The 22,949-nt window shown below is 30.4% G+C and overlaps 3 protein-coding genes across 4 annotated transcripts in view; 1 reads left to right on the forward strand and 2 right to left on the reverse strand.

The window, feature by feature from the left end:
- Positions 1–3,024, forward strand: part of LOC107492134 (probable prefoldin subunit 4) — a 3,763-nt gene extending 739 nt beyond the window's left edge. The window contains exons 2-4 of one of the 2 annotated variants that reach the window (XM_016113115.3): positions 1,258–1,353; positions 1,458–1,568; positions 2,610–3,024. In XM_016113115.3, the coding sequence (XP_015968601.1) occupies positions 1,345–1,353; positions 1,458–1,568; positions 2,610–2,870 (381 nt within the window). In that variant the 5' untranslated portion in view covers positions 1,258–1,344 and the 3' untranslated portion in view covers positions 2,871–3,024. The remainder of the gene's footprint in view (positions 1–1,257; positions 1,354–1,457; positions 1,569–2,609) is intronic. The other variant, XM_016113117.3, reaches the window with a different exon arrangement.
- Positions 3,025–6,405: 3,381 nt separating this feature from the next.
- Positions 6,406–10,015, reverse strand: LOC107492133 (putative protease Do-like 14). The gene is made up of 11 exons (XM_016113114.3): positions 9,884–10,015; positions 9,681–9,780; positions 9,417–9,500; positions 9,140–9,325; positions 8,919–9,046; positions 8,352–8,563; positions 8,081–8,162; positions 7,828–7,970; positions 7,433–7,553; positions 6,861–6,953; positions 6,406–6,709 (listed from the first exon to the last, which is right to left on the reverse strand). Exons 1-11 carry the CDS (start codon positions 9,896–9,898, stop codon positions 6,593–6,595), a joined length of 1,281 nt encoding a protein of 426 aa, XP_015968600.1. The 5' UTR covers positions 9,899–10,015; the 3' UTR covers positions 6,406–6,592.
- Positions 10,016–11,318: 1,303 nt separating this feature from the next.
- LOC107492135 (luminal-binding protein 5) lies at positions 11,319–13,895 on the reverse strand. The gene is given in 7 exon segments (XM_016113118.3): positions 11,319–11,684; positions 11,687–11,862; positions 11,962–12,044; positions 12,137–13,014; positions 13,130–13,341; positions 13,492–13,762; positions 13,848–13,895. Coding segments are annotated over 7 exon segments (1,926 nt in total). The 5' UTR covers positions 13,894–13,895; the 3' UTR covers positions 11,319–11,424.
- Between the last annotated feature and the right edge of the window lie 9,054 nt (positions 13,896–22,949).

Raw genomic sequence — 22,949 nt, forward strand, 5'->3', positions numbered from 1 at the left:
TATTACTTTTCTAAATTTTTTGTTGTAAATCTGTAAATCATCTCTTGAGATAAATCATTTGTTGCTAAAAATTATTATAGTTGAATTTGTTGTTGAAAATGAGGTTCATGCTCTCTGCAATTGTTCAGTTAAACTGTTGTCCTATACTTTCTGTTTGTATTATTATGAATTATTTTTGGTATTGATTTGTGAAAGATACACAAATGTAGATATAGATGCAAATCAAAATGAAGGAAATGTTGGTCAAGCTTCAAATTTGTTTTATGAAGATATAGATGCCGACTTTCAGATCACCTCTTGAATTTGATTTACTAATTGTGTTATTTTTGTTTTTCTTGTTCTTTTAAATTGAAGAAGTATTTTGCACTATTGACTAGTTATTATTTTTTTGGCATAATTTGTTATGTCTAAGAATTGATATTTGATTGTTATTAATATATTTATGAAGACATACCTTTTAAGTTTTAACTTTTGATTTAATTTTATTTTTATAATTTTATATTTTTATTTTATTATGACCGGGTCAACCGGATGAATTAGCAACCCATCGGTTGAACTAGTGACCCAGTAATCCAGTCGTATGACCGGATCAATTACCGGTTCGGTTCGGATAACTATGATAAAGAACCAAATCCTAGTTGTAATGAACCTATACAGTTTAAAAAAACTTTAGTATTAATTTTACTTTTAAAAAAAATATGGTTTGAAAATTGGATTTCTAAAAACTAGTTTTAAAACTGGATTTTTGGTTAAAAAATCTGGTTTTTTGAGGTTAAAAAATTTCGTTTTGAAACTGGATTTCCAAAAAAAAACCAGATTTAAAACCGGTTTGAATATAAAAACGGATTTGAATATTAAAACCGGTTTAAAACTGGTTTTTATTTTTCCAAACCGATTTAGAACCGATTTCCTTTTTTAATCCGGTTCCAGTTTGGTTTCATGAACCAAAATACTAGTTTTAAAGTGGATGTAGTTTGGATTTTTAAAAATCTAAAGCATGCCCACCCCAGTTTGGATATGAAGTATAACATATAACTTTTTATCAAATGAACTTCTTCAATATTGTGTTTTTCTTTTTTTGATCTTTTATTGATTTTACTTTTTAGTTTCTGGAGATTTTAAACAAAAGCAAGCAAAAATGAACGATTACATACTAATATACTCGATTAATCTTTTGTTTATTACTGTTATAAACATTTAATTAACTAAAAAAAAGTATCTCATTTTTGTGTTTAATATATCTTCACTCCAATTTAGTTAACGAGAGTTGTCAACAGTAGCTCCCAGTGGTACTGAAACTCATACTGTGATCGGAATCAGGAAACCCTAAATTGAGTCATTAGCATGCAGCAGGTAATAAAAAATCCCTAGCTTCGAATCAATGTTCCTTGGAATCGCAATCTTCTTTCTATTATTTTCCCTCCTAATTTATGATATTCCATTTTTCGTCATTGAAGGAAGGAGGATCCGACACGGAAGTGACGTGGGAGGACCAGCAGAACATCAATAAGTTCGGAAGATTGAACAATCGCTTTCATGAGCTCGAGGATGAGATCAAAATCGCCAAGGTAACCATATTTTTTGTTTCTTTTCATTTTTCTTTTTTCTTTTTGTTTATTTAGCTCCGTTTTGAGTTTAGTTATTAGTATATGAGTAGAATAAGCACTCAAATGCATCCTTATAGTTTATAACTTGATGGTAGAAATGGATTGAAAGAACAAAAGAAATCATAGGATATGCATTGATTTACTTGTTTAGTAACAGGGCCGGGTTTTAGTTTATTCCTTAATCATCACTATAATAAGTTAGGAGCTAGGACTTTGCAGAATAAACCATAATTTTGATCTTTAAAGATTGATTAATTTGCTCACAAAAATGGTCCCTGAATGACTAATAACTGTATTCCTAAAAGATTCTTCCACTTGATCAATCCACCCAAAGTAAGAACCAGTATGTAGGCAACCTAATATTTCCTCGGCCAGAATAGTTTTTTTACTCTACCAAAATGGAACATCTAAGGGTACTGGTGGAGTGTAATTATGGGCAAAATGCAGTTTACTTGCGAGTGTGTTGATTTTCATTTGGCAAGAATGTTATGAGTGACGTAGTAGATACGAAACCTAGCTGGATTGATCAGTATCAATATCGACATTCAATACTATCCCTGGATAATGTACACTCTTGCAGAGAATACATTAGTGATGAGTTTTATGGAGAACTAGGCGCCTAATTGAATAAAGAGAAAAAAGAGAAATGGTTTAACATTTTGCCTACCCCTGAAACTCATTAACAATTGGCTAACATGCCGGTTTGTCCAATATGCAAAACTGAGAGCAACAGAGTCCTAAGTAATCGATTAGATTATATGAAATGGTAGAGAGGAAAAATATATTCAATCTTATTACATTATATATCCTCTAAAATTAAGTATGTGGACGACTGGTTGTGACACTGTTTATATCAGATATGGAATTTATAAACTCCTCTGTTCTGCAAGTCCTGTCCTAGTTTGAATTTTGTAGCCATACAACCTTCTTGCAAAGGCAATCCCCTGGTTGGCATGTTTTTGATGTTGTGATACAAATGCAACGGGATGATTTCTTCTACAGGAAACAAATGATAATTTGGAAGATGCGAGCAATGAGTTGATTCTCACAGAAGAAGATGTGGTTCGGTTTCAAATAGGTGAGGTCTTTGCACATGTGCCAAAGGATGAAGTCGAGAATAGGATAGAAAACATGAAAGAGGTGACAAGCCAGAAACTGACAAAGCTTGACGAGGAGAAACAATCTGTGGTTGCTCAGATGGCTGAACTGAAGAAGATTTTGTATGGGAAGTTCAAGGACTCGATCAATCTCGAGGAGGATTAGTAGCCTTCTTCTTGTTCATAGGTCTTTTTGGGTTGATTTGAACTCTATTGGACTTTGAGAGTTTTTCAATCAGATTGTCCCATGTTTTATTTCATTTCATGTTTAGAGTATTTTCTTGCTTGAACTCTGTTGGAAATGGACCTCTTTCTCTTCATGTTTTTGGTTTCATTATTCTCTGTCATTTTCTTCTCTAGTTGATCCTAAAGAAAATTTTTAATCCCCTTTGTTGAATATGACTATAAAAAATCTCTCACTTTGGATAAGTAACAGCGAGAGCAGCATGTGTTTTAGTTGCATTACTCTTAAATCTTGTTGAGATAGGAGTGGCTGTCATTTAGAAAAATAAAATAAAATAAAATAAAATAATTGTGTCGAGCATTGACTGGTACGTTTTTCAGACAAATATAAGTTGTCGTTTCATGTCAATAATTCAGTTGATTGATATGTTCAACAATTGGACTTGAACTCTTCCATTAACATCATAATTATCAAAAGATTGGGTTAGTTTTGTCTAATTATTCCAATCTTTGATGGATATATATTTTATATTTTTCATTGTTAGAATTTTTCGCACTAAATTTTTCATGATTAAAAATAATAATTTACCTTACTTTTGTGTACGCCGTTAACATGGGACAGTTGGGACCTTGTATAAATTACTTAAATCTGTTGTCACTAAGGTTGCATTTAAAAAAGAGATTGAGAGATAAAGATTAAGATTAAATTAAATTTTTATATTGTTTTTGGTGTAAAATATGTAAAATTGAGTTATGTCTTATAGTGTTTTTGGTGTAAAATGTGCAGGACTGAGTATCTTGTTGGAAAAGAGAAAATGAGATTAGATTTAAAATTTAAAAAATTAAATGAAAATAATTTTAAAAATAAATATTAATAAAATTTTAATTTTTGTCCCAAAAAAATTTAATTCCTTGTGACTATATTTTTTATAAAGCTACTAATAACAGTATTAATAAAAATTGTGTGCACTTTAAAAGAAAATATATTTAAAAAAGTAAACGGTATTTCTTGAACCATTATTGCTCTTACTTAAATAGATTAGTGATCGGTGATTTTTAAATTTGTGTTATGATTTCTTTCATTTTTTATATTTGTAAATTAATATTTTTTGTGATAATAATAATAATAATAGAAATAATAACAATAATGATGAGATATGTAAAAAAATAAATTCATACATTTTGAAAGTATTCATCTAATGTTATTTTTCTAAAATATTTAACCTTATTATACTTTGTTGAAAAGAATATTTTTTTTCTTCTTTGCAGTTATTTCTTAAATTATTTTATAGTAATTTCTGTTGCTATATATTGATAGATTATTATTTTTAAGGTAATATTTTTTGTTTCATTTTTTGTAATTATTTTTATATATCTTTTATCTTTTATAATTTATTAGTCAAATTTTAATTAATATATTTACAATGCAATTCTTTTAAGAAAATGCCTTCATTTATTGGTTATTAAAAATATATGTTATGAGTTATTAAATTCTCATTTAAATAAAACTATATATTTTTTTAATGTTGCATGTTTATTTTTCAATTCTAACTCAATTTATTATAACGATGGAAGAAAATAGTTGTTGAATTATTAAAAATGTATTATTGTTATCAACGTAAATTGTCACATCTCATTGTGTATTTGGAAGTTGCACATAAATCTCTCTAGGCTAGTGAAGGTTAGATTTTGCACATAAATTATCTTACCTTAATGTATTTTAGGTGTAAAATATGTAAATCATCATATCTTAGAACGATTTACGTTGATTTTGAAGGCTCACTATTTCAGGACAATTTATGTATATTTTTTTAGAGCATTTCAAAGCATAAATCGTCTTAGAATGTAACGATTAACATATAATTTAAAACACACCATCTTAAAACAATTTATATATTATTAGGAATAGGGATTCACATTTTAAAAATTAATTTAGGAGAAGTAATATATTGATATATTTTATTTTATTTAAATAAAAAAATCATGGATTTAAAAGTGAAATTAGTGTTATAATGTTATATTTTTATATTTTAATTAATATTTTTATATTATATGATATTATTTTCGTTTTAACAGTCCATAAAAGTGGTAGTTGACCGTTTACAATTTACATCAGCATACTTTAGACTTCAGTTGACAAAAAAGACTAGTAGAGATTCACATTTTATAATTTGAGTGATTTATTTGTTTATTTTAAAGTTAGGGATCAAACTAAAATATGTTAAGAACAAGGTCATTTTAGACCTTATCTCATTATAAATATGACTGACTATAAGTATAACCATTAGGCACGGATCCAGAAATTTTAATATGAAGGGCCCAAATTTTAGATAATTTTTTTCATTCCATACAAATAATTAACATATAGTTATTAGAGTTTATTTTTTAAAATATTTATCAATATATATATAATTATAACTTTTTTTTCACAATTTCATTTTTAATATTGCATAAAAGAAATATAACAATATCAATAATACATTATAAAATTATAAAATTATAAAATACCAATAAGTTATAGCGTGTTTAGTTAAAAATGATCACATATTAATTAAAATTAATTCTTTTAATTCAAAAAAATTTAAAAATTTACAAATAAATGATAAATTATTAATTATTTGAAAGACACAATACCTTTATAGAATACAAGATATAAGATATTTTTATAAAATTTTTTCTTTCAACAACATAAATTTAGAAGAAAAATAAGTATTTTTATAAGAAAAGAATATCTAAAGTACATAATGTAATTACCAAAATATAACTACGTAAGTTATTATTAATATAATAATATAAATTTTAAATATGTTAATATAAAATAAACAAATAACTTTTTTAAAATAAATATAGAGATTATTATATAAAAACTAATTTGAAAGTTACAAAGACACGAGGGTATGATATTAAATTAGTTAATTATTTTTAATATTTAATTTTATTTTAACTCCTAATATTTCAATAAATTTTAATTATACTCCTAAGTGAAATAACATATAATATAGTAATTTTATGCTGATGCGTCTAGTCAATGGTTGCCATGTGTCTGTGACACGTCAACATTCAACTGCCACATCACTATTAACAGAAAATACAATTAAAACATATTTGAAATGTTAGATACAATATTAAAACAAATTAAACGTTAAAAATATTTTTAAAATTTTTCAGAAACATTTAGAAATAAAAAATATACTTTTAATTTTTTAGAATTTGAGGCCCTAAGTAATTTTATAGTTGTAAAGGTTTGGAATTTCTACCAAAGCAAGCCATTTCTTTAGTGTTTTAAAACTCCAAATTTATATATTTCCTAGGACTTGAAATCTTAAATAATTTTACAGTATTAAAGCCTTGAAAAAACAAACCAACCCCCACCCCCAAAAAAAGACCATTGTTAAAAGTATTTCAAATATTTAAAATGCCAATTTCATATATTTTATAGAAACTCAAAATATAAACAATAGCATACTAGTTGGGTTCAAAAAATCCAGATTTTTTTTCTAATGGTTTAAAACTCTAAATAACATTAGAACGAATAATATGTAATATTTTGGTAGTTCGATTCATAATTTAATTTAATTTTTGTACATTTTAAGTAAGGTCGTGAATTTTACTATAAAGAATGATAGTAAAAGGAGGGTAACGTAAACGGAAATCATATGGTCGAATACACTATCACTATTCCCGAGTCATTGGCTTCTCCAGTTTTCAGATATTGGGATTAGATTCCTCAGGAATTACAGTGAGCTTCACCAATTTGTTGCCTTCTCTCTTAACCACCACCTTCATGGGCACCCCAACTCTGTCCTCCATTACTTCTATTACCTGCCATTATTTGATAGAGTATCACCATCACAATTCACAATACCAACATATTATTATAAATAAGTAATTACCAAGCGATCAGTTTTTATCTCATGCATATGTTTCACTAACATAGTCATCGTATCTCAACTTATATGAAACATGTTAATACCTCCTTCATACTTTGGACGGGCTTCCCATCAAATTCAATCACAACATCACCAGGACGGAATCCAGCACGTTGACCAGGAGACCCAGGAGTCACCTACTCATACATTCAACTTCTCTGTTAGTGAACGAAATTCATATTATCCCAGGAAAATAACAACCACCATGTAGAGAATAATTAACCCAAAATATGTAAAAATCCTTTTATTTCTCCATTAAGACAAATTACAAGCATAACAGCATTAGCTATCATAGTTATTGTTTAAATAGTTCCCTGAAATAGGGCTTGAAAATTAACCATAGTTTTTCTAACACTTGCATCTTGGTTGCCAGAAACAGCCATAGACATTGCATGTTTACATTCAACAAATCTATACTTTGAATATTTACAGAAATTATTTTCAAGAGAATTTTGCTGATAGCCTCAAATTAGTGTGTGCACTCGTACAAATGTCATTAAAATTTGACTATCGAAGAGCCTAACACAACCTCCACTTTTCTCCAGGCTTGGACCAGCTAGCATAAGTAGAGTTGTACTTTAGCACAAATGATAGCAATAATCAACAAGGGGCATACCATTGGTACAAGAATTCCCTTATCGACATCAGGGAATGTAGCGCTTCTCAATTTAAGCTCCGCAATAAGGGTATCATTCAAATCTAGCATCTTAAGCCCAAGCCAAGGCCGTATTACTCTCCTGAACAACATTGAACAATGTCAACTAAGCATGAAACTTACATGAAAACATTTAAATCAATCATTGCTCATGCAATATTTGTATAATACTTTAAAAAAGAGAAAATTGTAAGAATTTGCATAAACTTGAATTTTCTTCTCAAAAAGTATAGGGCATCATTTCTCAGTAACATATATCACTAATGGTAAGTTAGCAACATTTTACATTTATAAGAAATATGAACATCATGCTTTTCAATGGATATGTGAAAAGTGTGGACAAAACAAGTAAATACCCTCTTTTCTTGAACTGCTCTATAATCTTGGACACTGAGTCGATTGGTACAGAAAAACTCAACCCATCAGCGGCAAACATTTTCATATGGTTCACACCAACAAGTTCTCCATCAATGTTGACAAGTGGGCCTCCAGAATTTCCCTGTCTCATAGAAGAAGATGTAAACATACAAGCTAACCGAACAGTCAACCATGCACCAGCAGATGCAACCAAAGTTGGATGCATGGGAGAACAGAGAGAGGAAGACATACCACATTAGTTGCACAATCTGTTTGTAAATACTCTCTATTCACACCAGTAAAGCCCAAATCACTACTTTTACGATCAACACAACTGCACAAAAGATCATTAAAAAATGACTTATATTAATACGAAAAAAACCACAAGCTCCTTTGCTTCCCCCAAAAAATATACGCTTCATTATAAAATATTGGCTTCCAAGATCATTACATGAATGGAAAAGACTTAAACAAATGTATATTAGATGATACATCAGTTATTGCCTAGACCCTTTCTTCACACCTTACAATACCAGCAGTGACAGTATTCTGAAGGGCAAGTGGACAGCCCAGAGATATTACCCAATCCCCAGGACGAAGCTTGCTTGAAGAACCAAGTTTTACTTCAGGAAGTGGGGTTTCGGAATTGATCTTCACAATGGCAATATCTGAATGCAGGTCAGCATTTATCACTTTACCCTCGAATGATCTTCCATCTTGCAAAGTAACTTCTATCTGTAGTAGTTGATATTTCAAGATCAGCTACAATGTTTCAATTTAATATGATGTCTAGAAGGGGCTAAAACCAAGAAGAACATAAAACAACAATAACATCAAGAATAACATGAATGTTGTAACATGAATAGATACACTATTGAAGAGCCCTGAAATGATTCGCAAACAAAGTTACTATACATTACGTGAAAGTTAAGAATATTGAGAACCGATGATTAGGCCAAGCAAGCTAAAAGAATAAAGTCTACAAGTCTACAACTAAATGAGCAACTCAATTACTCAAGGGTCATAGTGTCACCCAGCAAATAAATTATGTTTGAAGGGTATGCCCTACAGCCCTAGCATATACACAAACCTTCCCCTTTGATAAACTCGAGGTCCCTTGAAAATAAACCACAACATGAGCACATGTCAATATTGTACCATCCTTGTCGATGATTGTTCCAGAGCCTATACTCTTTGCAGCAGTAACCCCAAGATAATCTACATTTGATGTATAACATACTCAAATTAAGCTCAAACCCACATCAACAAAACTCAAATGCTAAAGGCTAAAAAGTATTCCAAAGTGGATACCGTGTGTAACAGCAATATTAACAACAGCAGGCCCAACTTTAGCCGCTGCATCAGCAATAGTATTTCTTTCAAAACAATTACAAGGGTTTGAGCCACCATGATGAGCAGCCGCAGAAGCATCCTTAGTTGTGTCAGATGATGGAGTTTGACTGCCTATATCCCTATAAGAATAGAGTGGAAGTGTTCCTACAAGATTTTCAGCTCTAAATATAATCACACTTGTATAAACATCTCTACATACACATTTTTATAGCAAAATGAAAACATAATTGCCCACCATATACGCCCGAAAAATCCAAATGTTGAGGAAAGGGCAACGGATCTTGTAATGGCACAGGGATCCGTGCTTTGACAGATGCTCCTGCATTAGAATTTGTCTTAACAGCATCAACGTTTGATATTTTATTTGATTAATTGACATTCTAAAGAAAACAACAATAGAAAAAAAACAATTGAAATATTCGTCAAATTTATAAAGAACACTAAGATTTTACACTATTTTCTCGATGCATTCCGAATAAAAAGAGGGTTTAGTGCTCACGGAAATCAGTGTCGCCATTGGAGCAAAGGAGAGCTGAACCTGCAGCTGCAACCGCCAAAGTACGAAAAACAGAGCTACCGTTGAAGTAACGAAGCCTTTTCTGAAAAACAATTCCATTCCAAATGACACAGACAAGGCGAATTTGATAAACTTTTTTTCACAATTGAAAATCACAAAAAGAAAAAATGTACAGGGATCAATACCAGAAGGTAGCTCATGGTAAAAATCAACGCCAAGCTTCACGATTCTTCAGTCTTCACTGGAAAGACTAACAAACCCACTTTTTCGCTTCGTTAAACCCGGTCTAAACCCTTGCTGGTGCGATTTTTTTTTTTATTTTCCATCAGGGATAGGGGTACGAAAATTATTAACAGCTATCCTTTTCGGACCAAAAACCAAACTGAATTACTTAACTAAAACGATACTAAAGCCCAAGGCCCGATGGGCCCAACATAATATCAAGGGTAAGGTTTGATAATTGTAGTGTATGTTTTTTGAGAATAAATCTTCTCAATTTAACCAAGTTGGGTTGGTCTAGTGGTTAGCTCACTAGTCCGCTTAAACAAGTGTCGGGGGTTCGAATCCCGCCTTGTACATGCAGCAACCCATTGGCCAGCGACAAACCCTTAAATGGAGCTCAGTACCGCAGCGGATTAATCCTTGACTTGAGAGATACCGTAGAAAACCAAAAAAAAAAATTTCTCAATTTTTTTTAATAATTGAGAGGATTCATTCACATATTTTTATAAAAATACAATTATATACAGACATATGACCAAACTAAATAAAGATTAAATAAATGATACTTTAATAGATTTATACATATTAAAAAAATGTTTTTTTTTTATCAAGTAGGACACCGAAGATACACCAACTCACCAACACAACATTCTTAGATTGTTTCGGGTTGGAGACACTTAATATACACAGTAATGTTAATGTTTAGAGGCTTAAAGTTAATATCCCATATATTTAATCTATCACATAAATTTAATTGTATGTTTAAAGAGGTTCATCGAATCACCCAACAGTTAAACTCAATGATTGAAGGGACCAAAAAAACATACTCGAAGAAACTGAAATTTAGGAGTGAGGACGGTCCATTTGGTTCGAATTTATAATAAAATTAAAATTAAATCAATCAAAATGTAATTGGTTTAATTTAGTTTAAATTTATATTTTTTTTTACATATACTCTAATCAAACCAAACTGATGATTTTGAAATTTATAAAAAAAAATTAATTTTTTATCTTAAAAATTCAACAAATACAATAAACATGTAACATCAATAAAAATAATCCAAACATATTAAATACCAAATACATTAAAAACTAAACTCATTAAAATTTAAACATATTAATAATGAATAATTATTGTCCACTGAAAAATCATATATATTTTTTATTTTTTTATTTAATTAATATATGATCGAATTCGTGAGTCAATTCAAGTTCTGCACTCCCTAAAATGGATATTCGAATTAATCACTAATTAGCCGTTAATTTTAAAACCAATTTAATTAGTTCGATTCAAATTTGGACGGGTAATTCGATACCTGCTACCCGTGCTCACCCCTACTGAAATTTCATGCAAGAAAAACTTAAAAAAAAGGAGCAGCAGTGAGAAAGTAAACAAAATAAAAAGAGGATGTCCCGCAATTACATTATGATATATTCTATAGTAACTAAGTAAACAAAGAATTAATGACAACAAAAAATAACGTGGCTGTTTAGCTGTTAGTCTCTATAGTTCATCAGTTGATTCTTCATCATCGAAGCCAGAGGAGCTACTACCACCACTCTTCTCATACACCTCCTTGATAACAGGATTACACACTGCCTCAACCTCCTTCAGTTTCTCTTCAAAGTCTTGTTTTTCTGCGTTTTGGTTATCATCCAACCATTCAAGAACATCCTTCAATGTGCCCTCTATCTTCTCCTTATCATCCGAATCAATCTTATCAGAGAGCTTGTCTTTATCATTGATGGTGCTCCTCATATTGCCTCTTCAGCCAGTTCTTCAGCCTCCTTAACCATCCTTTCAATCTCTTCTTGGCTTAAACGTCCTTTGTCATTGGTGATGGTGATCGATTCCGATTTCTTCCCTGCTTTGTCCTCTGCTTTCACATGGAGGATTCCATTGGCGTCAACCTCAAAAGTAACCTCAATTTGTGGCACACCCCTGCAACCCAATAACAGTGAATGAAAATAATGTAAATTTTATTCTACCATAATCTATAGTATAATGTTAAAAAACACAATGGTCTCTATTGTTATATACCTTGGGGCAGGTGGAATGCCACTGAGATCAAACTTCCCAAGTTCGCGACAATCCTTTGTTAGGGCTCTTTCACCTTCATAAACCTGAAAAAATCATGGGCACTAGCTATTATATACGACATCAAAATATACAACATTATAAGAATATGATTTGTTAATGTAATGTATGTGTTTACCTTGATGGACACAGTGGTTTGTTGATCTTGGTAAGTAGTGAAAATCTGAGACTTCTTAGTTGGAATAACGGTGTTCCTTGGTATTATTTTTGTCATGACACCACCAACTGTCTCTAATCCCAAACTTAAAGGAGCAACATCAAGAAGGAGAAGGTCTTTGGTTTCTTCGCCGCCTTCACCACTAAGAATCCCACCTTGGATTGCAGCACCATAAGCAACAGCCTCGTCAGGATTGATACCTTTATTGAGTTCCTTGCCCTCAAAGAAATCCATTAATAGCTGTTGAACTTTGGGAATCCTAGTGCTACCTCCAACCAACACAATGTCATCAATATCTGTTTTCTTGAGCCCTGCATCTTCAATAGCTCTCTTGACAGGCCCCATTGTCTTCTTGAACAAGTCCATGTTGAGTTCCTCGAACCTGGCCCTTGTCAATGGCTCAGAGAAGTCGTTGCCATCGAAAAGAGACTCGATCTCAACCCGGACTTGGTGCTGGCTACTCAAAGCTCGCTTGGCTCTCTCACACTCCCTTCTGAGCTTCCCAATTGCCCTGTTATCATTGCTGATGTCTTTGTTGTACTTCTTCTTTATCAATTTGATGAAATAATCCATGAGGCGGTGGTCGAAATCCTCTCCTCCTAAATGTGTATCTCCACTTGTAGCCAAAACCTCAAACACACCATTATCAATGGTCAAGATGCTAACATCAAAAGTACCACCACCAAGATCATAGACAAGAATGTTCTTCTCTCCTCCTTTCTTGTCCAAACCATATGCTATAGCAGCCGCTGTTGGTTCATTGATTATCCTCGCCACGTTAAGACCCGCAATGGTGCCAGCATCCTTGGTGGCTTGTCTTTGCGCATCATTAAAATATGCTGAGTTACGTTAATCAACAAAGTTAATTATTAGATCCTACTCCCATTGCCACAGCCACATTCTAATCAAAATCATTAGGAAATAGTAAAGTAATAGTAATTGAGCAACTAGTACCTGGAACAGTGATGACAGCGGATTTTATCTTCTTCCCCAAGAAAGATTCAGCGGTTTCCTTCATCTTAGTTAATACCATGGCGCTTATCTCTTCGGGGCTAAACACCTTGTCTTCACCTTTGACTTGGACCTGAATATAAGGCTTTCCATCCTTGTTCACAATCTTATAAGGTAAGTACTTTACGTCTCTCTGAACCTCAGGGTCATCAAACCTTTTCACGTTAAAACCAAATTCATCAAACTATTAGATCTTTCTAGATAAAATCAGCTACCAAATTAAGCATAAGATACAACACATATATAAGGACTTAGTAACTACTTCGAAAAGAAAAAAATAATTAGAAAAATTGAATTTGACATACTTCCTCCCAATGAGGCGCTTGACATCGAAGATAGTGCGTTTAGGGTTAAGAGGAGCTTGATTCTTGGCCGCTTCTCCGATGAGACGCTCGGAATCGGTGAACGCGACCCATGAAGGAGTGATCCTGTTGCCTTGGTCGTTGGCGATGATCTCAACGTGATCCTTCTTATAAACACCAACACACGAGTACGTTGTTCCAAGATCAATACCAATCACTGTGCCAAGGTTATTAGCTGATTCATCCGCTGCCACAACCATTCCTATCATAAATTCTGCAACAAAAACGATAGCAAAATAAATACTCAGTTACTTCAAAATTCAGATACATTGATTTATAACAATGTAATTCTAGCTTACGTAAAGCAAAGAGAAGTAGAAACGCCATTGCTTTGGTCTTTGACATCATTGTGATCGAATTTGGAATGAAAATAGAGGCAACAGGGATTCTATATATAATGAAAATTAGAACTTAGAAATGTAATTGCTGTTGCTACTTGCTAGAGTGTTCTGTCCAGTAAGGAACGGCCAAGTCCATATTTTGATGGTGCGCGCCAAATATACAGACTCATTTACACGCACAACAACCAATGGGTTTCTGACACGTCACCTAAATTAAGAGTTGCCAGGGTCATCCCGAAAGTTCTTGACCTCTCATGGCCTTAGAGTTTAGATATGCTAAAAAATTAAATTACAACCGTTTTTTTATCTATTTCAATTTGAGAAAGTATAGAAAAACTATGATAATTATAAATAATGTAAAAAAAAAAAGATTTAAAAAGGAAATTAAATTAAAAATTAAAATTTAGATTATTAATTAATTATTTAATTTTAAATTTTAAAATTTAAAAATTAAAATTAATAATTCAATACATCTACACTATTACTTCGAATTTTACAATAGTTTTCTAATTTTTTGTTAACGTCCAAAATTCGTTGTAGTTAATATTATTTTTTTACTTCTTATTTTAAATATTTTTACTTAATTGATTTTATTTATCTATGGATCATTTTTAATTTTCTTGAACCGTGCTACTTCGAACCCAAATGCAGGTTGCAAGAAACATATAAATATGCCGTCTGTGCCTAGGACTTCCTGCAATCGCGCTTGATTTTAAGTTTAATCTAATCTTTTTTTTTCTTTTTGGTGAAAATTTTTTCAGTTTACACCTTTTCTTTTTGGTCTACAAACTTATCTAAATGATCATAGATCCATAAACTGGAGCATCTACATTGAATTAGTTTTCACTCTCTTTTTTTTTTTTTTACGTTATTGGATTAGTTTTCACTTTTCGCTTAAAATTATCTTTCTCTCTTCCTTTTTTCGTTGTCTTCCGTTTTCTTTTAGGTGCTACAAGATGGGCAATATATTGGGCTTATGGTTCAGTATCAGATACTGGGCTAGAAGCCCATTAATAAAACATGGGATTGATGTGGGTAGTTTGTTGCAAGCAGGCATGTATGTGAAAATGTTTTCTGGCAATTAATCTGACCTAACCCCACTTATTAATAGTTATAAATTTATAATTTCGATTTAACTCTTACAATTTTTTAATATTATAAATTTAAATAAATTTACCAGTTTTATAAAATTTGATCTAAGTACAAAAATTTTAAAATAAGAAAAATCTAAAATAGTCTGACAATTACCTCAAAAGACAACAAAATTTTTGACAAAAAAAAATATCCAATTCGATCTCTGAGTTTTACTTTATGAGACTGATTAGTCTTTATGTCAAAAAAAATTAATATTATTTTTTTGTTACACATGAACTAATCAATTCCAAAAAAAATTATCAGAAACCGGGTAGATATTCACTCTTTTAAAATTTAGATTTCGTTATTTCTTTATATTTTACTTACTTAATTTTTTTTTAAATTTCACTTAAAATATTGATTGTCTCTATCTTGTCATAGACTCCTAGTCCAAAAACGAACCCAGAAAACACGCTTCTTTCATCCTGCGATTGATTTTGTCATGCACAATTGTGTTATTAGTGGTCTTAGAATTTAACACTTCAAGCCACCTGTTATGATTATGTCAATCTATATGTCATATCAACCGGAGATTCATCAATGATAACGTTGATTAATCTACTTTCCTTTGTCATCCTTTTTGTCAACACAATGTTCATTTATATCCTTAATTACCAATAACTCTGACCACAATTAAACCAATCTTAATTATGATTAACTAAAGTCAACAAGTATACACAACTTTGATACTTTCTTCCATACGAATAGTGAAGTAGATATATGATATATATTTTCTTCATTACAATAAGATGGGTAGGCCTTATCGCTGACTAAAATGTTCGTAGCCTTGATTAAGTTCTTTAAATTTATCTCCTGCAAAAACAAGCAAATATTAACAACTGAAATATTTACAGTTTAACTCATCATTATACTTATACATGATATACCTTTGGTCCGTTTAACTACTATTTGAAACTAACCAAGAACTTCAATGAAAGCAAGTGTGAACAATTGAATCTATCATGATCTGATAAATATTTGTTACGTACGATTCAATCACATTTCAAACCAATAGAATTTCGACAATAGGGTCTTCGGATTAGGCACAAGTCCACTTAATTTGTTGTAACAAACCAACACGTACTATATACTTTATACTAAAAGACGCATAAATGAATTTCCATGAATTTGTTATATTTTTTATTATTAAAAATTAAAAGACTCGAACTCGCAATTTTTTAAGTAAATATAAAACAATTATATCATTTAAATTATAACTTATTAAATTTGTTATATGTTCTTAGTGGAATTTTATTATTACATGGACACTGTGTGCCCAAAATATTGCGCTCAACATTATTAATTAACACGTATATTACTTCAATTTTGATGAATATCTTTGTTTTGTTGCGCCGCCGCTACAGCTGTATATATATTATTCTTAGTTATAATCCCATTCTATATTTTATTATTTGTTTATCCGTTACATGTTACAGGAATCCTAGGCTTCCATCAACGTATTCCTGTTTGCGCTTTTATCAGAATGTCCATTAAGTACCGATAAAGACATAAAGTATTTTGTAAATATATTCATATTTAATATGAGAAGAATTTTTTTAATTACAATCAATTAATTTTTTTATTGATTAATTATAAATATAGCACACATACATAATATCTACAGAAATTTCTAGGCACTGTGAGAGAAAATCAGTATTCTTAATATGATCAATTAATTATCTTTTATATCAATATTATCGGTTTATTATTATTTTTAATTTAAAATTTAAAATATAAATAAAAAAATAATTACAAATAAAATATATTAGAAATCAACAAAAGGAATTACAGAAAAAAATCGTATTTATTATCCGTCTTGTAATAAAAACTATCACTTATTTATTTATGTCAAATAAATACCAAAAAAAAATAGAAAATAGCCTAAGAAAAGATCAGATGGGTTCAGATCGCTTAAGAAGTTTTTATTCATTTTTAAATAGTTAAATTTTACGGTTGATCTCCATATTTTTACTAAAATTACAAATTGGTCTCTAATCTAAAATTTATATTGTCAAAAATGTAATAAAAAATATGTTAAGAATATTTTATTAAATCAAATACTTTTCGAACGGCAAAGACTAAATTACAAATTTTAATTTTATTTAGGGACTCAATTACAAATTTTTAAAATGTAGAAACCAATTTACAATTTTACTAAAAATATAGACACTAACAATGTAATTTAACCAAAAAAAGTCATACTCTCCAAAGCATTTTTATCAGTAATTAAATTACCACCATCATCTTGAAAAGAATAAGAAAAATTCTAATATCTAATAGCACTTACTAGTGTATTATATATGCAAAAAGATGTGTATGTTAGCTTGATGTATAAATCACCATAAATGGAAATAAACAATCCAAAACCATCTTTATGCATTACTCAGCAAAGATGGAAATTAAACTACTCTCTAACTAATTCTTGTCGTCCCTTGGCTAATGAGATAATATGTCAAAAATAAACATAATCACAACAAACAACATCACAAGATTTTGTAACTTTCCTATGCATACATAGTTACATACAACACATGTCGTCTTCCATTGTATTTAGACAATTAATGTCCGACCATTTCTAACTAACTTTAATTTTATTTCATCCATTTTGGTCTCCCTTCCCCCCTTCCATGTTTTGACTACAAAATAAACAACCATAGGCAAACTGATATGCAGTACACTTTTATGGAAATTTATACATTTGGCACACTTTTCATGTATATATAATATAATTAATCAACTAAATAAAGCTTAAAGTAAATTAAGGCGTTCTTCCCAGAAAATTCTTGTAACTAATCGATACATAACTTTTATCACAAAAGATAACCACTTCATAATCTACCTTAATATTCCACTTTATTTAATATTTTAATAATAATAAAGAAAAAATTTTGAGGATCAGTAATTTTAATTTATAATAGCTAATGTTTTTAGTCAACAATCCAATATTTTTAACTTAATATATAATAATTCAACATTATATTTTTAATTTATATTTTAAATATTAATAAAAAATAATAAATTATATTGACCTCTTAGCATTGTCCATTAATAAATAATAACAAAACGGGAGACTACAAAAGATCCAAAAGCAAAGAGTTGAAACATACTTGGAAAATTCCAGCTCGAAATTATTTATTTTTGTCATTAACTTTCCTTTTTTAGGCTTCATCATGCATGAGATAATGGAAGGCCGGGAATCTCATAATTGAGAAATTAAATTCGTTAATACCCCATACATAGAGAAAAGTCAAAGCAATACTTGACTTTTTCTTCATCTAGGTCAGCGGACAATGTGTTCGCAATTTTGGCACGTGATTGAATGTAAAACTCGTACTAAGTACTGTATATGTAGTATGGTTATTTATTTATTTATTTATTTTAATTTGGTATTATATAATTAAATTTTATCAAATTTGAAGGTTTTAATAAAATATTAGTTAAAAATTATTGAGGATAGTAAAGTAACAGAGCACAAGATTGATCAAGAAGTTGAGAAAAAAATCAATTGAAGTCCTTTTAAAATTTTTTAATAAATTTTATATTCTATTACTTTACTATTTTCAATAGTTTTGAACTTTAATTTCAATGTGATAAAAATATTAAAATATTTTATCATTCGAATTTTGGCAATTTTGTTTATATATATATATATAGACTTGCATTAAGAAATTGTACAATTAAAAAACAATTCTTTGTCAAATACATTAGTTGGTAGAGAAAGGCAATCGGTTGGACTTTATCAAACAACTTACCATATATATTCTATGTACCCTAGTTATAATCTATGTGCACAATATAAATTAAAGTCTCTTAGCAGTTTATATAGAACTACTCATACAACTTGATATAGTTGAAAACTAGATATCTTGACTTTCAAACCTTTATCTACAGTCCACAAAATTAAAGTTCTTCTTGTATTAAGTTATTAAAGAATTAATTATGAATGATAAAGAATCAAAGATAATAGATTATTAGAAATAACTAATATAAATCAATGTGATAGAACCTTACCGGGAATGCAAGGAGTGAATGAAGTTCGTTTTTCTCAGTCATAAAACTTCTTTAGTTATTCAAGCAAGAAAATCAAGACCTCTCACATTGCTTTTTTGCCCTCTTTTTTACTTTAATTTCCTACTAAAGTTACATTACTTTAACTTTAAAGACTACCCCACTGTGCAATTGCTATGAGCCTATGAGGATACACAATATTAATATTTTTTCCTGCCTTAAATAGTCATACCAATACATTATTCCAGGACAATATAAAAAATTTACACTATCTAAACTAATTAGTATTATTTAAATTAATTGCCTATTTAATTTATTTCGCGACTTGTTTTTTAAGTTTTTATGGATCGTGCCTATATTAGTTAACTGAAATTACTAATTAGTGACATTTTTCGCAATTCATGAACGATATATAGAAGTTATGGGTCATTCAAAACTAGCGACTAGACGCGTATATTATGGTCATTTTTCAAATGGAAATAAATATATTAATAATTAGGGCGACTTAATTATAGATTAATATTTTTGGAACTAGTTGTCTTTTCTTTTTTTTTTTTTCACTTGCATATAATTAATTAATTAGATGATATATAGAATGTCCTTTGTTGTTATCTATCGATTTAACATTTAAGAAATATATGATGAATGACAAAAAATTAGTATAGTTTATAGTGACGTTTCCCCGTACACCATGGGCACATAAAAAAATAGTTAGCTAAATTATAACTTCTACGGTAGTATTATATTTCGAATATCAAAAATGATATATATAAATTAAAAATTAATTATTGAATTAATTATTATATTATTTTGAACTAAAATAATATTCGAGATTATAATTAAAAATTAGATGAGAATACTATATTACTAGTTAACATGTATGTTACATTATTAGTGAACGAATATATTACGGTACTAGTTAATGGATATGTTAGGTAGCATTTGGAAGAGAGATAGAGATTGAAAGATTGAAAGATTGAAAGATATAGACTAAAAGACAAAGACTAAAATAAGTCTCAGTATTGTGTTTGGTGTAAAATGAGAGATAGAGACTGAAATAAGAATGAAGTTCTAATTTAATTTGCACAAAAAATAAAATTGAAATTAATTAATTGAAATAGGGGTATTTAGGTAAAATATTATTAAAATTTTAGTCTCTTATATTTCCACTTTTTGGAGGTACTGAAATACTGAAATTTTAGAGATAGAGACTGAAATTTTAGTATCAGTCTTTGGGCCAACAAACATGACACTGAGTTCCAGTCTCACAGTCTCCGTCCCAATACCTCAAAACAAACGCTACCTTATGTTACTAGTTAACGAGCATGTTATTAAGACTAATAAAGTCACAAAATCACGAAATTGTCAAATCATAGCATTAAACACGTATATTAAAAGCATTAAATGTCTAAGCCGTTACCTCATAAGGTACAAACAAGGAAAAAAGGAAAACTTGATAGGTAGCTTATTTTCAATACACTATCACTTAAGACACTACTAACTTAAGTATCAAAATATTTTGCAGGTTGTCCTCCCAACCTGGTTCCAACCTAGTTCCAACATTGTTAGATTAGGATATTCAAATCTCATTAGCTCGTCATCTCAGTAAAAGCTACGAACATTTGACGCTATCTGTGTGAATCTTACACTATTGGTTTCATGGCTGATTATAAAGTACAATTAGTAATCAACCCAAATACTCTTTTCAAGAAACAATAAAATCAAGATGATGGACATGAAACTGATATCACCTCATTTACCAATTAGAAACTACAAGTTTCTCCAAGATTCAAAAATAGTGAAGTTTATAACATTGGAGTTTGTCATTTCGCTGGTTTGTTGGAATATGATTTCAGGAGACATTTGACTTCTAAAGATGTGAAATTTATGAAAAAATTTCATCAAATCACCTTGGAATATATGTGAGATGAAGAAGTCTCAAAGGTGATTTCGATTAAACGGAAAAATCCAACTTCGTCATCTACTGAGGCCGAAAGTTCGGGGTAATCCTCAACCCTAAAGTTGTCAACACCACAAGGTGGGAAGGAAAACAATAAATGTGATCCTAAAGATTCAACAGCTTACAATGTGATATGAATTACTTGTGAATATTTATACCAACAAAGTTATGTGATAAAGTCTTGACATTTGAAGGTCGTGTAGCCACTATCCGAAGAGATCGGGTAGCTACTATTCATGTCGACAAAGTTATATGATGAAGTCCTGATGACCCTGAAGGTCAAGTAGTCACCATTCGAGAAGTCCTAATCTCTAAAGGTCGTGTAGTCACTATCCGAGGACGGTAGCTACTGTTTATACTGTCAAAGTTATGTGATGAAGTTTTGACCTCTGAAGGTCGTGTAGTCTCTATTCGAGAAGATTTGACCTTGGAAAGTCATGTAGTCACTATTCAAAAAGATCGAGCAGGTGCTATTTATACCAATAAAATTATGTGATAACGTTCTGATCTCTGAAGGCTATGTAGTCACTATTTGAGAAAATCGAGTAGCTGCTTTAAAGTACAATAAAGTAAGTTAGTTATTCGAGAAGATTGGGTAGCTGCTATTTATACCGACAAAGTTATATGATGAAGTCTAGCCTCTGAAGGTCATGTAGTCACTATTTGAGAAGATCGAGTAGCTGTTGTTTATACCAACAAAGTTATATGTGATGAAATACTAACCTCTGAAGGTCGGATAGTCACTATTCGAAGATCGATTAGTTGCTTTAAAGTATAATAAAGCAAGTTTGACTTTAAAGAATAAAGTCAAAGATTTCACTAGAGTATTTTTAGTGCACTTGAACCCCGAATTTAAGAGAAGCCGAGATCAAAACCCAATAAAAATATGGATAACCTAATCAAATATTACTATTCAGGAGTTTCGACCATCGTGTAGATGTTGACCTTAATGATGAAGTAAGGTCAGCAATTAATTTAGCTGAACAAGCATTAAAGCAAATGATTACAAAGAGATATAACACCAAAGTAAGGCCCAAAAATTTTCAACTAGAAGACCTAGTATTGAGACAAGCTGACATTGGTACCTTGAGAACTCAAAAAAACCTAGCCCCCAATTAAAAGGGACCCTCAAGGGTGAAAAAAAACCTCAGGAAAGAGGCATACAAGTTAAAAAATCTTGACAGTACCAAAGTCTCGAAAACACGGAATGTTGTTCATCTCAAAAGATACTACTCTTAAGAAGTATCGATGAAAGAATAAAAAAAACAATACAATAAACTAAAGCGCAATTATAACAAAGGCAATAAAATCTATTAGACTTAGCCTAAATAAAAAACAATCAAAGACAATTAAGTTTATAAAATAAACTTTCCTCATACAGAACCAAAAAGTTCAAAACATTAAGCACAAAAAGTATTTAAATACAAAATACTAAAAACGAAAAATGTTTTAATTTCAAAGGACAAAGTTCAAAACAAAAATAAAATAAAATAACTGAGTTCAATAAACTTAGGACATTTTTACAAAAAGAAAATTCTTTATTTTTGAAAGCACTAATCCATGAAGGGTGGTGTTCTCTTTTTATAAGGATGCGAGAGAAGTATTGAGGCTCTAAATTTGAGTTGTAGAGTTCTTAAGCTCCTTCTCTCTATTCACATACTCAGATAGGGGATTTGAGATTTCTTTCTCAGCATTTCTGACATAAATAGCTGAACAAAAGAGTATTCTCTAAATTCATAGCAGAATATCTGCAAGAGGCAACTAACCCAATCCTAACTTGATTTCTTCGATCATTAGGTATTTATCGACGAACACGACAGATTAAAACTCCTTCGAGAGAATACAGTCAAAAGAGATTGGAATTTTGAGATGTTCGAAGACGAAGGCAACCACCTCCTCGTACAAGAACCGCTTTGAGAATAATCTCAACTTGTCCAACGAACTCGACTACTCTTGAC

The sequence above is a fragment of the Arachis duranensis genome, chromosome 6 (genome assembly GCF_000817695.3).
Source record: "Arachis duranensis cultivar V14167 chromosome 6, aradu.V14167.gnm2.J7QH, whole genome shotgun sequence".
NCBI lineage: Eukaryota > Viridiplantae > Streptophyta > Magnoliopsida > Fabales > Fabaceae > Arachis > Arachis duranensis.